The 18,218-nt window shown below is 42.8% G+C and overlaps 2 protein-coding genes across 2 annotated transcripts; both read left to right on the forward strand.

Annotated features, from left to right (window-relative positions):
- Positions 1 to 1,906: 1,906 nt before the first annotated feature.
- LOC145950274 (uncharacterized) lies at positions 1,907 to 2,461 on the forward strand. The gene has a single exon (XM_083061366.1). It carries the CDS (start codon positions 1,907 to 1,909, stop codon positions 2,459 to 2,461), a length of 555 nt encoding a protein of 184 aa, XP_082917492.1.
- Positions 2,462 to 2,587: 126 nt separating this feature from the next.
- On the forward strand, positions 2,588 to 2,968 carry LOC145950307 (uncharacterized). The gene has a single exon (XM_083061409.1). It carries the CDS (start codon positions 2,588 to 2,590, stop codon positions 2,966 to 2,968), a length of 381 nt encoding a protein of 126 aa, XP_082917535.1.
- The last annotated feature ends 15,250 nt before the right edge of the window (positions 2,969 to 18,218 follow it).

The raw sequence follows: 18,218 nt of genomic DNA on the forward strand, positions 1-18,218 counted from the left end.
ACATCTACGAGCTGTCCGAACTATCCATGCGGTTGAGTGCACCCGGCAGAGGTTGTCGGCCATCACATTCACTGAGGCTGATTTCAAGGGCATCGATCCTGATCAGGACAATCCCATGGTCATCAGCGTGGAGATCCACAACTGCATCGTTCGGAAGACATTGGTCGATCAAGGAAGTTCGGCTGATATCCTCTACTGGAATACCTTCAAGCAACTCGGCATCCCGGAAGCCGAACTGATCCCATACAATGAGCCGCTGGTTGGATTTTCTGGTGAGCGTGTACAAACGAAAGGATACATCAAGTTATCCACTCGTTTTTGTTCCGATGGACCCGAAGTCAAAGACATCCCGATCAAGTATGTGGTTGTGCATGCTAACACGTCATATAACATTCTTCTTGGAAGACCGTCCCTCAATAGGTTAGGTGCGATTGTGTCAACCCCGCACTTAGCCATGAAATTTCCTTCTGAATCAGGCCGAATCATCACAGTACATGTAGATCAGAAAGTGGCCAGGGAATGTTATTTCGCTAGTCTCTGGTTGCCCCGCCTCGGAGCAACCGAGCCGAGTCGAGAGAAACGCGTGCATTCGGTAGCCCAAGACCTCGAAACGGTTGTAGACCGACCCTCGAATGGAGCAAGATGAGAGGGTCGAGCCGATTGAAGATCGATACCCACTGATTATCAGGCCGACCAACCAGCATGTAACCTACCTAGGTTCCAACCTGTCCGAGACCGAAAGGCGTGAAATCGAAAATGTGGTAAAGAAAAACAAAGACCTCTTTGCATGGAGGCCGGCCGACATGCCCGGGATTGACCCTAACTTCTTATGTCATCGACTCTCAGTGTGCCGGGAGGCCAAACCGGTCGCCCAACGTAAGAGAAAAATGGGGGAAGAAAGGAAAAAAGTGGTTGAAGCCGAAACGTCTAAGCTCCTTGAAGCAGGTTTCATTCGAGAAATCCAATACACAACATGGCTAACCAACGTTGTCATGGTCAAGAAGTCGAATGGCAAATGGCAAATGTGTACTGATTACACAGATTTGAACAAAGCCTGCCCCAAGGATGCTTATCCATTGCCAAACATAGACCGATTGGTGGATGGTGCGGCTGGTCATAAGTTCCTAACATTCCTCGATGCATACTCGGGCTACAATCAAATTCGAATGTACCCTCAAGACGAAGACAAAACGACATTTGTTACAGAATCTACCAATTACTGCTACCAAGTAATGCCATTCGACCTGAAGAATGCTGGGGCCACATATCAAAGGCTCATGGACAAGATCTTCGGCAATCAAATCGGGAGAAATATGGAAGTTTACGTGGATGATATGGTTGTCAAATCGGCCGACACACTTGCCCATGTAACCGATCTCGTCGAAGTCTTCCGGGCCCTTCGGAAACATCAGATGAGACTTAATCCCGATAAGTGTGTATTCGGCGTCTCAGACGACATGTTTTTAGGTTTCATGTTGTCAAGTCGGGGCATCGAGGCTAACCCGGACAAATGCCAAGCTATCATCGACATGAGGAGTCCATCAAACTTGAAAGAGGTCCAAAAGTTAGTTGGTCGACTAACAGCTTTATCTCGTTTCCTACCATGTATGGCCGAGACTTCCAAGCCGATCCTTGGCCTTTTGAAAAAGGCAAACAGATTTCAATGGACAGAAGAATGCGAAATATCTTTTCAACTTTTCAAGAAATGCCTTGGCACTCCCCCGGTATTGACCAAGCCAACATCCGGGCAAGAACTAATCTTGTACTTGGCGGTTTCGGCGAAGCCATAAGCGCTGGCTTGATACGGGAACATGACGGACAACAACAACCGATATACTTCATTAGCCGAGTGTTGCAAGATGCCGAACGGCGATACCAACTGCTAGAGAAGGTAGCATTGGCACTCATGTATGCGGCTAGGCGTCTCCGTCAGTACTTTCAGAGTACCGTCGTAGTCCAAACAGATTGTCCGATTGCCAAAGTACTGCGAAAACCAGAATTAGCCGGCCGAATGATGGCATGGTCAGTTGAGCTCTCTGAGTTTGATATCTGTTTCGAGCCTCGAGGGGCCATCAAAGCACAAAGCTTAGCCGAGTTCGTTAATGAATTATCACCACTCGGCCAGTTTGAAGATACCGCTTGGACTATGCATGTGGATGGGTCGTCCAATCAACAAGGAAGTGGTGCCGGCATAATCTTGGAAAGCCCATCCGGAATTATCCTTGAACAATCGTTGCGATTCGGCTTCAAGACCTCTAATAACCAAGCAGAATATGAAGCTTTGCTTGCCGGCATGAGGTTGGCTGCCGAGATGGGTGCTACAAAAGTTGTGTGTTGGACTGACTCGAAGGTGGTGGCTGAACAGGTCAATGACAACTTTCAAGTCAAAGACGCGCATTTGTTGAAGTATTACCACATGTTCAAGGCAATGAAGGATCAGTTTCATGAAGTACAAGTCTGACACACACCACGGTGTCACAATGAGAGAGCTGACCAACTAGCCCGATTAGCTAGTAGCCGAAAACCAGGACAACTTCGGTCAACCATTCACTTGGAACTACCTGCATCAAGTATTCCACAAGAGTGCATGCCGATTGAAAGACCGACAAGTTCATGGATGACCAACATCATTAATTACATCATCAACAGTTCTGAACCGTCTGATCCGTTGGAAGCCAAGAAAGTCCGAACTCAAGCAGCACGTTACTCTGTAATTGCCTGTGAACTATACCGACGAGGGTTCTCTACACCCTTATTAAAATGCCTTGACCAGCCACAAGCCGACTATGTTCTACGAGAAGTTCATGAAGGAATTTGTGGATCATACTCAGGTGCAAGAACCTTAGCTACTAAAGTGTTGAGAGCCGGCTACTATTGGCTGACCTTGAAAACTAACTGCGCCGAATATGTGGAAAAGTGCAAGCAATGCCAACAGCATGGCAACCTAATACATGCCTCGGCTGAGTAGCTCCACTCGGTCAGCTCCCCTTGGCCGTTTGCCTTATGGGGCATTAATATTCTCGGCCCGTTTCCACTCGCTAAAGGTTAATGCAAGTTTCTGGTAGTGGCCGTTGATTATTTTACTAAGTGGATTGAAGCCGAGCCGCTAGCTACCATTACAGCAGCTAATGTTCAAAAATTCGTATGGAAAAACATCATCACCCGGTTCGGCATCCCATACGCAATCATCTCCGATAATGGACTGCAATTCACGGATAAGAAATTCAACTTCTTTCTTGAAAACCTTGGCATCCGACACCGGTTCACTTCTGTCGAGCACCCACAGTCCAAAGGTCAAGCCAAAGCTGCTAACAAGGTTCTCCTCACCGAGTTGAAGAAACGGCTTGGCACGGCAAAGGGAGTATGGGCCGAAGAGCTTCCTGAAGTTCTTTGGGCATACAGGTGCACACCTCAATCAAGCACAAAGGAAACTCCGTTCCGGCTGGCATACGGCACGGATGCTATGATTCCATTCGAGGTTGGCGAACCTTCATTCCGATGAACACACTTTCATGAGGAGTCTAACGATGGCGCAATCCAAGTTGAACTAGACATCGTGGATGAGGTCCGAGAGAAATCGCAAGTCATCGCTGAAGCGTGTAAACAACGAATGACCCGACGATTTAACTCCAAGATAAAACCAAGGAGTTTCCAAGAAGGTGATCTGGTTTGGCGATCAACTGGCTCGGCCCATTCAGAGTCAGACACACCCTTAATAATTGGGACGGCCCATTCAAAGTCAGACACACCCTTAATAATGGTTCTTACAAGTTAGAAGAATTGACCGGCAAGATCATCCCCCGGACATGGAATTCTACCCATTTGAAGACCTATTACAGTTAGGATTCCACTTCATGTATATGTGTAAATGTCTTACGGTGCACTCTTTTCCTTGAACCGGTCTTTTTTTCCTCTTAGAAAAATGTGAAAAGAGGTTTTTGGCCGGCAAGGTTTTTAACGAGGCATCCAATCATCAATAACAATACAATTCAGCTATTTATGTCTTGCTTTATATTCATGCAAAATTTACAAGTCTTCCCTCCCGAGATGTTTCTCGGCCAAGGATGTGGCTTTCGTTTCAATTTACAAGTCTTCCCTCCCGAGATGTCTCTCGGACAAGGATGTGGCTTTCGTTAAAATTTACAAGTCTTCCCTCCCGAGATGTCTCTCGGCCAAGGATGTGGCTTTCGTTTCAATTTACAAGTCTTCCCTCCCGAGATGTCTCTCGGCCAAGGATATGGCTTTCGTTTCAATTTACAAGTCTTCCCTCCCGAGATGTCTCTCGGCCAAGGATGTGGCTTTCGTTTCAATTTACAAGTCTTCCCTCCCGAGATGTTTCACGGCCAAGGATATGACTTCAAATTTCGTCTTCCTTTCCGAGACGACTCTCGGCTAAGGATGTGACTTTTACAATTACCTCCCCTCGAGAAGTCCTCTCGGTTAAGGGTATGACTCAAGTCTTCCACGCGTTAAATATAAACTATACTACGTTCGACAAATTTATTATACTGCTGTTCGCTCGGAAACACTGATAAAAGCAGGAAATTGCATTAACAAATCAAAAGGGCTCTAACGGCCCGAAATTACAAGAGATTAAACGGGGCCCTATCGGCCCCAACATACAAAATCAAAAGAAAATCACCCTAAGCTTGTGCCTCGGGCTCCCCTTGTACTAAAGGCTCCTGCTCGGCCACTTCTTCCTACACATGACCACCTTCACTCGGTGCGGCCTCAGGACGAACAGGGACTTCAGTGTCTGGCTGCTCATTCGGCGGGATTTGGGTCAAATTGACATATTTCCCCCGATAGAAGTCCATGGTCATATCAAATTGAAAGTCCTAAGGCAAACTCCCAAAATGCCGAGCTTGCCGAGCCGCTTGGGCGAAGCCGGCTTCATGCTGAGAAAGAACCTTGCTCCTGGCCCTCTCCCGGTATGAGCCGAACTCCTTCTTCTCGGCTTCTAGCTCCTTTAGCAGCAAAGCCGACTTCTCAGCCTCAGTCTTCAGCAGATGCTCCAACCTTTGAACCTTCAAGGTCAGGTCATCATTCTGACGACTCTGACAATCCAGCTCCGCCTCGCATTTCTTGCCATGCCCTTGTGCCTCGGATAGAGCCGCCAAGGTCTCCTACATGGACTTCTCCAACTCGGCCAGCTGTCGGCGCAGTCCGTCGGCCTCGGCGCTTGGTTGCATCATAATGCTTTGAGCCAAAGCCAGGGCCCGAGCCTGCAACTCGCAGAAAAAAGTCCACTTATGGGACGCGGTCATCTGTCCTAGTATGGACTGCCCCATCTCTGAAGTCAGGTCTTGTCTCAAGTAATCTTGGGCACTGACATTCGAGGCCAAGAAGCTGGGACTCACAAGCCCCTGAGGAGCCACAAGAGCGGGCAGCCTTTGTTGTTTTTGCCGGCGCGCCTCAGCCTCGGCCTCAACCCTCCTTTTGCTCTTCGCCCTTTGGGCATCCTGGTTGCTCTTCTCCCTTGGCTGCGGTTGAGGCCGAGCCGTCTCACGTGCTGGAGCCCGATCCTCCCCATGTGGAGCCGATTGCTTTACAACTCGGCTCTGGATCAGGGCACGAATATCCAACTCGTCGTCGTAGTTCGCCATGATACCTGCACAAACACTAGTCAAAATCAATGGCAACGCAAGAATTTAAATAAAGGACAAACACTATACCAATTAAATCATCAACAGGATGGGCTGATTTCACGAGACGAACAAGATCTCGGCACGGCAACGACCGTGGTAGCTTCTCCAACACCTCCAAGTCAGCCTTCTCCTCAGCAGACATCTTGGACTTCGACACCACGTCATATTTTCTCGGCGATCGAGTCCAATATAAAGGAAACAAGGCATTCCCTGCACCATCAAAAAAATACTTGTTGCCGTTTTCTAGTCGAATCATCACCTTAAAGAATCCCACTTTGAATCCTTTATAGGAGGTAGTAAACGGCTGAAGTAAACAATGCTCCGCCCGAACCAGCGACAGCCATTTCGCTTTCTTCGTAGGCCGACACGAGTAAAAATACAAGAACAAATGGGGAGTCGGCTCGATACCAAGTGTTAGACACAACTGCCGAAATCCTTGCATCGCGGCCCAGCTGTTTGGATGTAACTGGGTCGGTGCAACGTTGAGCAAACGGAGCACACCCACAAAAAACTTGTCAAAAGGAAGAGTCACCCCCAAATCACGAAACAAGTAGTCGTACACAAAAAAGAAGTGGTATTTACACTTCCCTCGGCCAAGAAAAACAAAATCCGATTCCCATGACCCATCGTTCCGGCACGAGTCAAAAAAGAAACCAGATGGTACCTCACGCTCTAGAAGCGTAACAAAATTTTCCGTGTTGAACAGCATTGCGATTGAGCTCTTGTCAGTATAACGAGAAAATACACTCCCCACCTCCCCATGAACCCATCTATAGCCAGGAACTTCTATAGGGCCGAACCGACGCGAAGTCGAACCGACTCGACGAGTACTCGGTCGGTCCTCGGTCACCTCGAAAGAAGAAGTCTCCTCCATACTTCGTGACTGCTCGAACCCCTCAACAATTTCTACGCTAACCGACCTCTGCGTTGCCGAGTCTGAGACCCTTGGGTGAGAAGGCTCACGTGAACCCACCTCGACAGAAATAGCTCTACTACTCCCAGTAGAACCCGCCTCAGAAACCCTATCCTCTACATCTATATTCAAATCAGCCATCAAAACGTACCTTAAATCGGATGTTGGCTTCGGTCAAGAACTCGCAACCAAGGTTGATCTTTACGTCAGCTTGAAGCAATTGCACGCTATCACCAAGTAAACACATTAGGGTTTGGTCCCCACCACCCCTATTTATAGTGTTTCCGAAATACAAATGGTAACCGCTACTCCCCTAGGGAGCGTCAGATCAATATGATCCAACGATCCATGGGCTTCAACTTTTCAAATCCCTCTCATCATTACGTTAACGTTACCAACCCAACGACTATAACCCTCCGCATACCCACGTTAATACCCCACGATTAATGCCTGACGGTTACAGTTCCCCACTCCACCTCAACCGTCATAACATGTAAAGTCACTTTTACCCTTTACGTCCTTACACTCCTCAAGGCTGGGGGGCTTGTGTACCGGAAGGACCCTATCGGCCACGTGGATCGGCCACGTGGACCGACACGTCATGTCCTATCAGATATTGACGCAGCTCAGGTAACATCTCGGCTCGGCCACGTGGATCGGCCACGTGGACCGGCATGCCATATACTATCAGATGATACTGCTCGAATACCACTTCGGTCCGACAGGAGACTAAGAACTGTGCTCTTCCCCTATCGGCTCGGCCAGAAGCCGAGAGAGGACGTTTCGGCCGTGTTGTCTCGGCTCGGCCAAAAGTCAGCATCGAATAATTAGAACGACGATTATGATTAGTAAGGATAAGTACATGATTAAGACATAATCAGCCGATTAACATCGTATTACCTAATTTGGTAAATGTCAGAGAAGGCCCACCATGCTCAGGCCCATGTCAGGTATTATAAATAGGTCACACGTAACGAGGTAGGTCACTGTTCATTTATTACCCTAGAAAATCGTGCATATCCTGACTTGAGCGTTGGAGTGCCTTTTGCAGGTACCTCCCCCCTCCGAAGAATCTACCTAAAGCTCTCGTTCGGCCCTCCTACACCCCAGAAGACTACGAGTGTACCCTCAGGCAAGTACACCCTTCAACACCATTCTTTTGTCACTACCCCTCCATGTGTGACTTTCCTCAAGTAGATTGACTTCCAATTTTGTTTCATATCTTAATGTCTAAAGTGTCATAATCTCTTGATGTCCTCAACACCAAACCCACCTTCCATTTGAGGGGCCATTTGTAAGTTTGGGCCTCACCGATGAGCAACAAACTCCACGTTGTAAATGTTTTTGATCGAGGAACTCTATGCTACAAATTTTTTTGAGGAGAAGGACCATAATTTTGGTGTATGGTGGACCTCCTAAGATGATGATCGACCACAAAATCCATCCTCAAAACTATCTCATTCTATACACATTATTCATTATTTTTTAACATGCATGAACATTATATCACTACATATCATTTCTTTTTTTTTTTTTTTTAACATGCAGGTACATTATATGAGAAATGGTATAATTAAAAAATAGCACCACCTTGAGAGAAAAAAAAAGGGTTATGCTAATGAATTTATGAGCAAACCAAAGGTTTGAGCATTCGACCTAATTATGTGACTTATTTTAGTCTTTGAGAAATGTTAGCAACATACTCTCTAACTCATTATTTTGAACACATTTTTTTCTAATTGCTTGAAATTTATTTGGAAGAAAAACAAAATTGTATGGGTCTCACACCCTATTAATAACCCTTTCTCCTAATTTGTGACTTTTAATGAATTCTAACTAATAAAAGAGATTATATCAAAAAGAATGTATTAGAGAGTATATTGTTAGCACTTCTCTTTAGTCTTTTAGACTTCTCACTCTTAGATCTTTAGTTTTTCTCTTTTACTTCTCAACAATAACCAAAATATAAAATTCTAAGTAACAAAAAATATAAAATACTAAAATTTAAAAAGAAGCTAACAGCTTGTGGCCTAACCGGCCTAGCTTAACCTGAACTTGTTTATGACATGGGCTATATTAGACTAGACTAAAAAGGTCCGTATTTTATTAAGGCGTGAAATTTAAAATACAAATCTTATAATTTATTGACCAGGTCTAAGCTAGGCCAACAAATTTAACTCATTTTATCAATTCTACAACTTCATATCAAAATCATCAAAATTAATACTCAATTTGGTATATATATATATATATATTCATTAAACTAATTTTTATATGAGATATATATTAGACAAGTTAGCCAATATCATTTAATTGTACCCATTTCATTTAAAAGATAAACTTTTTTTTTCAACTACCCTCCCATTGAACTTGATATTAGAAAGAAAAATAAGTTATGAAAATAAACCACAAGGTTTCACAACTAAATGAACAATCAAATTATTTAAAATTTATATATATTTATGATAAATAGATATTGTAAAAGTTATATTATAATAGATGTTGTTATCTAAAATCAAAATTGTATAACAAATAGCATTAACGTAAATATTTTAATTCGACTTTAAATACATTTAAATCTATTAAATTCAATTAGATCCTATGAGTGACTAAGGTTTCATATCAACGCTTAATATTTATTCAAGTCTTTTTTACATATACTTTAAAAATTAAATTAGAAAAATATAATAATAATAATATATACATAATGGTTTATTTATTATTTTTTATTCTTATATAATTATTAATTAAAATAATGCACTATAAATGATTTTAAATTTAACTTTATATTTATAAAGTCATCACTTTTAATTAATATTATTCGTGATCCTTATGAAGTGATTAATTTTTAAAAAATAGAAAATAAGTAATAATATAATATTTAATGTTAATATTTAATATCTAAATTGATATTTTATTATCAAAATTTTATAATAAATAACATTAATATCAAAATTATCAAAAACTCATTTAATATCAAAGTTGCACAATAAATAAAATTAATGTGAGAAACTTAAATTGTCATTAATAATGTGTTTGGTAGAAAAGAAAAGAAAAGTAAAATAAATTAAAATAAACTAAATAGTAAAAAATAAATAAAGAGAACTATGAGTATTTTTATATAAGTCTCCTAATAAAATGTTTACTCTCTAAAAGGAGGGTGAGTGTGGAAAATACAAATATTATAAATTTCACTTCTTCACATTATGTTATATACATTATAAGGGAATAAGATATTTCATGCTTTTACTAAAAAATAAAATTAAAATTAAAATAAATGAGTAATTATTATATTCTTTTATTTTTTACATTTAAAAATACTATATATATATATATATATATATATATATATATATAAAAGTCAAGATTTGCTTATATAATGATATTAAATTAGTCAAATGACACTTCAATAATTTTTTAAAGAATGTAATTTCAAATTATCTAATCATTGTATTTAATAATAATTAATATTAGATTAAGTATACAAAATTGCATATAATTTTAAAATTATTTAGTAACTTATCATATTATTTTATTTTAATGTATAAAATAATATTTAAAAATGCATGTAAATATTCACGTTAGATAACACATATAAAGGGAAAGAGAGACTTCATACTTTTATTAAAAATTAAAACTAAAACAAATGAGTAAGTATTATATTCTCTTATTTCTTTTTTCTTACATTGAAAAAATTATATATATATATATATATATATATATATATATATATATTTATATTGTAACGACCCGTCATTGTTGCTACACTCAACGAGATATCACTATTAGCAACAAAAACTATACTACTAAAACATATAGGATTAAATGAAGAAACATGACAAACATATATACAACATTAATACATAAGTAAAATAGCCGAACAAATATAAACATGATATATATATATATATATATATATATATATATATATGTATGTGTATGTATGTATACAATAATCTTCAAATAATTCTATATCTTGGTGTCGGTTAAGCATATTTATACAAGCTATACGTAGTAACATCACCATCAACAAAGATCATATCATTTGTCCGCAGCAGCTCCTCAATCCTAGCCTTAATATGCTTCCATATAATGTATGATTATAGCAATCCAAATCACCATGGAAACAAAAAGGGTAAACTAGAGTTCAAAAACATGTACATATAGAAAATAATCTTATAATATAAAATATCTACCACAATCATACATGAAAGCTATAACACTCCAAGCAAACATGTATCTCACCCAAATTATATCACACAAGACATCAACAATGCATATGAACACACCTAAATACCCATCATATGCAAACATATCAACCAATATATCGTTATGCATTTACCTATGGAAATCTCCTACAACATAAGCAGTCTAAGTGACTCCATCCTATTGAACCAACCCAATCATTTTTGTACCCGAAGCGTTGGCTCGATCACAACAAAATGGGATACCAATCCCTCCTCTGAATTCTCAAGTCTCATCACTTACACTAAGAAAGTCTGGTTCTACTATTTGGAGTACAGCTGGGTATAGACATACCACGTCCTTGACATACATTACCAAGTCACATGTAGAGTTAGCCCACTAACTATCATCAAGGAACCACGTAACCTTTTTAGATACTTGATTAAGGTTTGTAGCCCTCGACCTCTTTCCTTACTTAATCACTAACTGAAAACCTAAAGGAGACTCAACACACCTCAAAAACCCACTCCAAGAGACACCTACTCAATGAGAGTTTTCCAACAATGGCCTACCTGAGCACCACTCCAAGATACCCTATATGGGATCTTCAATTTTCAAAATAATTTATTCTCCTCAACCTAAGTTAGCCAACATTTTTTAATGTCATATTGCATTCAAAGCATCTATAACTCACCATACATCTACTATATACATCACATCTAGATAATGGATATAGAGATCAACAACATCATCCATACATGGCATATCAATGCTCTCCAAAATCATAAATATATACAACATACATAAACTCACCATCGTCCAACAACATACAAACATCTACACATGTTATATCCATTCAACATATGCAAAACAATCATCATATGCCATACAAAATGCAATAAAACTTAAAACATGTATTAATGCTCATTATGCAACATTACCAAAACACACTAAACATCCAAGCATCCTACGCTTAGCCTCATATTAGGTAGAGAGTCTTTGTCTTACTCAATCTTGGCATCGCCATACCAGTGTCCAACGTCATCCAGCCAGAGAGCTTTAGCTTGGCCACATTGGGCGTAACTCAACCGTGAGCCCCCCAAAGTTCTCACACCCACCGCCATTCAAACCACAACTGATGCCATCCTAACCTGAGACAAATTTCTCTCCTCATGTTTGGTGTCATCAATCCTACGCCTAGCATGATCGAGACAAAGTTCTCTAGTTGGAACTGTGTCGAGCCCCACGAAGACACACCCAACATCGTATAAAAAATCTACAAATGTAGATTTTAAAATCACCCTAATACATCTGAAAAATAGGAAATCCATAACATACAAGGCATTCAATACTGCATATACATCATATATGACTCAAATTTGAGCTAAAACAACACATGCACTACAATTTGCATCATTCGCCAAAATCAACCTTATAAGCTCACAACATCAAAAACTCAACATGCACCAAATCTTACCTCAAATTCACCACACAACCAATAATTTCAAGTAATCTAGGCACATACAACTCAACTATTCATTAAGAATCGAGTCTAGCTTCTCTTACCTCAATCTCCAAGCAATTGAAGATTGAAAAAGAGGAGAAAGAAGGAAGAATCATCCGAGCCTGAAAAAGATGAGCTTCGCACCAACTCTTAGCCCTTATAGCTTTAAATCCAACACTCCCACCTACAAATCTCACACTTTAGAGGAACCTAGAAGAAAGAAGGGAAGAAGAATCAAAATTTCTCTCTCTATATCACTCTTTCTAAGGTTTCTAAAGAACAAGAGGTTATGATCTCTGTTCAAAACATAAACCTTATATATTTTTCCCTCTCAAGGTCAATTGAACCTCTAACCAAAGACCCTTATCACTTACCTAAGTATAATTAATGTTACACACACACACACACACACATATATATATATATATGTGTGTGTGTGTGTGTGTCAGGATTTGTTAACATCATGGTGACAAATTAGTCAAATAATACTTTTAATAATTTTTTATAGAATGTAATTTCAATTGATCTAACCGTTGTATTTAATAATAATTAGTGTACTATCCGTACTGCAAAGCCGAGCTCCCAGCTCGGCATCACAGCGCAAGACGACCTCGAACATGCGCTGGGAAGATCTCGGCCTGGATGAGATCTGCTATCTAATCAGATCATAACTGATCTCGGGCCCAAGGCCCAACGCAACCCTAATTCACACCAAGGTACGTGCATTATTTATACGAGACTCATACTCATACAAACCCTAACTTTAGCATCGGAGTCTCTTTTGCAGGTACCACCCCCATCTTGGAACATCAAGTGTACCAGCGAAGGAGGCTCACCGACCTTACCCAGCGGATCAACTCTACCTCAGATCCCCGGTAAGAACATTTGGCGCCCACCGTGGGGCTGATCAAGACAGCTCTTATCGGCCACGCTTATGGTTTTCACCAGAAGCCATAGCAGACGCGCAACAGACGACCTAGATCACACAACTACTATGGATAGCGAAGCAGCATTAAGAAGACTGATCGAGCAGGTCGAGTAGATGCGGCAACAACACGCCGTCGATCTACAAAGTATGCGTGTCAAGCACGAAACTGACCTAGCAGCAATGCGTACCGCTAATGAAGCTGACCTAGCGGCACTACGCGCCGAGAACGAGCATATTCACGCTCAACTCCCTCGACGGCCCTCGGATCAAACCCCCCCCCACAGAGTAACCTGAATGAGGACGAAGGGCACTCGGTTTTTCAACCGCCAATGGCGGCTAGGGCACCGACTCCCAAGCCTGCCACACATCGGTCTCACGCATCGACGAACAGGTCGGCGCATGACGTCAGCAACGCCCCCGCCCACGGTACGGGGAATCAGACGACCTTCCGCCATCATCCTTTTGTGGACGGCATCATGGAGACACCTCTCCCTTTTGGGTGGAAGCCTCTCCACCTCGACTGTTACGACGGCACAACAGATCCGGACGAACACATCGATCTATACACTACACAGGTAAACCTCTATACTAATGAGGATGCTATACTGTGCAGGGTTTTTCTGACCTCGCTCAAGGGGGCTGCACTCAATTGGTACACCCAGCTCCCCGCTGAGTCAATCGACAGTTTCAGCACTCTGGTCAGGTGATTCACGGTGCAGTATGTAACGAGCCGACCTCATCATATCACGTCAGCCGCCCTGGCCAGCCTCAGACAGAACGACGACGAGCCACTCCGGGCGTTAATGGAATGATTTGCTGCCACCTCGGTAAAGATCAGGAATCTGAATCCCGAGGTCGCCCTGCACGCCATGCTCATGGCACTCAAGCCCGGACCATTCGTCGACAGCCTATGTCGTGAAGCTCCTTGCGATATGGACGAGCTTCGCGCCCGTGCTGCTAGGTATATCCAAATGGAGGAACACTCCGCCTTCCGTGACCAAGTTCGCGGAAAATCACAAGCAAAGACTAACAGTGGCCACAAGGACAAGATGAGGGTCACCAACGACAGCCAGTTCAAGAAAACTGCTAAGACAAGCAAGGGGGGAGATACGACTTCTACACTCCCCTGAAAACGCCCAGAGTTCACATCTTGGAGGAGGCCAGTAACAGCAGCTTGCTCACCCTGCCACCACCAGGTCATACACCCAACAACGCGGACAAGTCCAAACATTGTCAGTACCACAAGAATCACGGTCACACGACCGAAGAGTGCCGCACGCTCCGAGATCGCATTGAGGAACTCATCCAGGCAGGCCACCTCGGCCAATATGTCCAAAGACAGCAGGGTCACTGAGGAGGCTATGGCGGACGAGGACGAGGCAGAGGTCGTGGTTCGGGAGCTCGCACGGACCAACCCTCTGGTTCTCAACAAAATGCTGGTGGAGCAGTGCAAGCCGAGGTAAGTCAGGAGACAGGGTTAGCCCCCCTACGGGGAGTAATCAACACAATTGCAGGTGGTTTCGCAGGGGGAGGCACCAGCAGCTCAGCCCGGAAGAGGCACCTGCGCAATATCAACAGCATTCACTCCACTACCTTGACCTCGCACCAAAGCTCACCGCCGATCACCTTCACCGACGACGACTATGTTGGTGTCAGTCCCAACCAGGATGATCCCATGGTCATAGCCGTGGAGGTAACAAATTGGGAGGTTCACAAGACACTGATAGACTAAGGGAGCTCGGCAGATGTCCTGTATTGGCCGACCTTCCTCAGGTTAAACATCCCTCACTCTCTCATCCAACCTCACACAGAGCCCCTAGTCAGTTTTACAGGAGAGCGAGTACACACTCAGGGATACGTGGACCTGCTGACCACCTTCAGAACCTCCCCGGATACAAGGAGAATTATGGTCCGATACCTCCTTGTGGAAGCCAGCACCTCCTATAATATCATCATTGGAAGGCCGACGTTAAATCAACTCGGAGCAGTGGTGTCCACCCCGCACCTCACCATGAAGTTCCTAGGAAGTGACGGTAAAATCATCTCTGTCAAAGAAAATCAGAAGACAGCCCGGCAATGCTACGCCGAAAGCTTGAAAGTCTCCTCGCCTGACGAGCGCCACCGCTATGATCCTCCCACAGTGGCTCACATCAGTCACGTAGATATCACCGACCTAGATCCGAGGTCCGACACCCGTGAGGAACGGCCAAGTCCCATCGACGAGCTCGACCTCCAGATCGGGAAACTCCCCGGGCAGTGCACAAAAATTAGCAGGCAGTTGGGCCCGAATTTGCGGTAGCAGCTCGAAGTTGAGATCCTCAAGAACGTCGACCTCTTCGCCTGGTCCAGTGCCGACATGCCAGGTATAGACGTTGACTTCATCTGTCACTGTAGACCCCTAAAATTGTCCGGATCGGAAATAAAGCTCAAAGACTCTCAAAGACCGAAGGAAAGTCAGCCAGAAGGACTCCTAGAAGACCCTAGGGTGATTCTTTGTAGGTCTAGAGGTCTTAGAGTAGCTTAGAATAAGGGTGTGCGAGGATTGGAGCTCAATACACCCTCCCAGAGGTTCAGTACGGCCGTACTGAGCCATTTGAACTGCAATACGGCCGTAGTGAACTCAATACGGCCGTACTGAAGTTTTTGAACTTCAGTACGGCCGTACCAAATTCAATACGGCCGTACTGAAGTTTTCGAAGTTTTTCCAGACTTCTGGACCCTCGTGCTGAGTATTCTTGGGTTTTTGAGCTATTCTCTGCCCTAGAAGTCTCTCCGAGAGCCAATCCGACGAAGTTCTTGAGTCATGAGCCATTAGCTTGAGACTCGAACAAGTCGAAGGGAAATCTCTTTGATTTCCATAGTAAACATTATTTTTAGGGAAAGGAGTGAGCGAACGTGTAGTGGGAAGGAGCGCCAAAAAGCCTCCTAATTCCTTTTTGAATCTATAAAAGCACGCTTCAAAGGTTTCTTTCCAAATCCTTTCTTTTACCGCTTTCATTTACCGCTTTTTAATTGTTGCATTGCACGTTTAAGCTTTCATCATGTAAATATTTTACTCATAATCGTTTCTAATAAATGGGGGTAATTTAGTAACTTTACGCTATTATTTATGAAATAATCTGTCATAGGGAACCCGAAAGGGGCGTTGTGGGGTGCTAACACCTTCCTCGCACGTAACCGACTCCCTTACCCGACTCTGGTTGTAATGGCCAAAGTTGATTTGCGAAAATCAATTGCCTTATATCTTTTTCCAATGTTTTGAGTAAAACATTGGTGGCGACTCCAAGAACCCTTCTTTTTGCGAAAACCACTAATCCATGGAGGGTCCCGCTTGGGATTAACATGGATTGGTGAATCATTTAATAAAATTGTTAGTTCGATGAGGTCTCAGTTTGAGAATAAGTCGTTCTAACAATCCATCATCTTTCAAAACTTAAAAAGAGTCCGACCATCGTCGCGAATGCCAAGGTCCGTTTCGGCGGGTGGCGACAGATGGCGACTCCACTGGGGAAATCTCGAGAGTCAGTCCCATTTAGTGATGGATTTTTTCTAAAATAATAGTTTAAAATTACTTCATTACCCCTCACTTATATGATAATACGTTTTACCTAGTTGGCTTTAATAACTGTTGGATGTTTAAATTTTCGCAATTGTTTGAAATATAAACTGCACACAAACTTTTGCACACAACAGTTCCCTCTATACCCGGGGGCATGAGTGGAAAGCCATAGGGAGTGGATGTTAGTACGGCCGGTTGTCGAATGGGTCTATAGGTGCCCGTAGACCGTTTTCGGAAAACATCACTCAAGGTGAAAACCATGAACTCGAGTCCGACAGTGCGTTGGAGCTTTCCATCGACTTACGACGAGAGGAATTGGGTCCCCATAATGGGGGCACCTTGGGGGCCTTGGACCGGTGAGAACAGTTAGAACCTCCTTGAATATGCACTTTTCTGCAGGATACCTCTACCTCGTGATTCGCTCGTGACTGTTCGTGGATGAGTGAATTGTTTGTGCATTGTTTATGTGACATTGTTTGAGCATACATTGCATTCTTTAAACATACAACATTCCCTTTTAAAATAAGAATAAATAGGAATAAGAATCTTCCATTACATGGTGTTAACATCTACCTTCATCACATTCATATAGGTAGTTTCCCTTTTCACCCAAAAAAATACAAAAAACAAAATACCCAAAAAAAAAATTATTTATCCAAACCAAGCAATATCATGCATCATCTTAGGAGCATCCTGAAAACATGATAATGCTTAGTTGAATAAACACAATGCATGCATATTCAACGCCATCATCTCATATCATGCATTCTTATCAAAGATCATGGAGGGATCTAGGGGAGTGCATTGCATACATCTCTCCTAGTAATTCATTAATAACATTAAAAAGAAAGGATTAATCGATGCGTATGTTCAGAATGGATCGCACGCCGTTTGTTATTAAGTGTAAGCCAACAACCACGCCAAGCGAACGCACATCAACTCCGTTGTTGGTAATCAAGACGAATAAAGGGGAAGGTCCGACACCGTTAAGGATCACTACTCCAAGACCTTTTCCCTACGAATCGAATAAGGTTGTGCCATGGATATACGACATCCATTCTTCTGCCGACAGCGATATCTCTAACATCGCTGGACTTGGGGGCATGACTAGGAGTGGCAGGATTTACACTCCCGAAGATCTTCATGATAAAGCTCCCAAGAATAAAGGGAAGGAAAAAGAAAAAGAGAAAACCGAGGAAAATAAAGAATCCGAGGAGGAGACTGACGAGCTGTTAAAATATATTCGACAGAGCGAGTACTCCATCGTGGATCAACTTCATAAGACGCCAGCAAAGATTACTCTGTTGTCGTTGATCCTAAGCTCCGAACCGCATCGACAAGCTCTGTTGAAAGTCTTGAACGAGGCATACGTGTCGCACACTATCTCCCAAGACAAGTTTGAGGGGATTGTTAGTCACATCACGGCTAATGATCACCTCACTTTCACCGATGAAGAAATCCCCGCTGAGGGACCGAACCAC

Source organism: Cajanus cajan, chromosome 1, assembly GCF_000230855.2.
Source record: "Cajanus cajan strain Asha chromosome 1, NIPB_CcT2T_4, whole genome shotgun sequence".
NCBI classification, from domain to species: Eukaryota; Viridiplantae; Streptophyta; class Magnoliopsida; order Fabales; family Fabaceae; genus Cajanus; species Cajanus cajan.

What these genes read in the sequence shown, in the direction of transcription:
- LOC145950274 (XM_083061366.1), top strand. Translation starts at nt 1,907, where the DNA reads ATGTATGCGGCTAGGCGTCTCCGTCAGTACTTTCAGAGTACCGTCGTA.
- LOC145950307 (XM_083061409.1), top strand. Translation starts at nt 2,588, where the DNA reads ATGCCGATTGAAAGACCGACAAGTTCATGGATGACCAACATCATTAAT.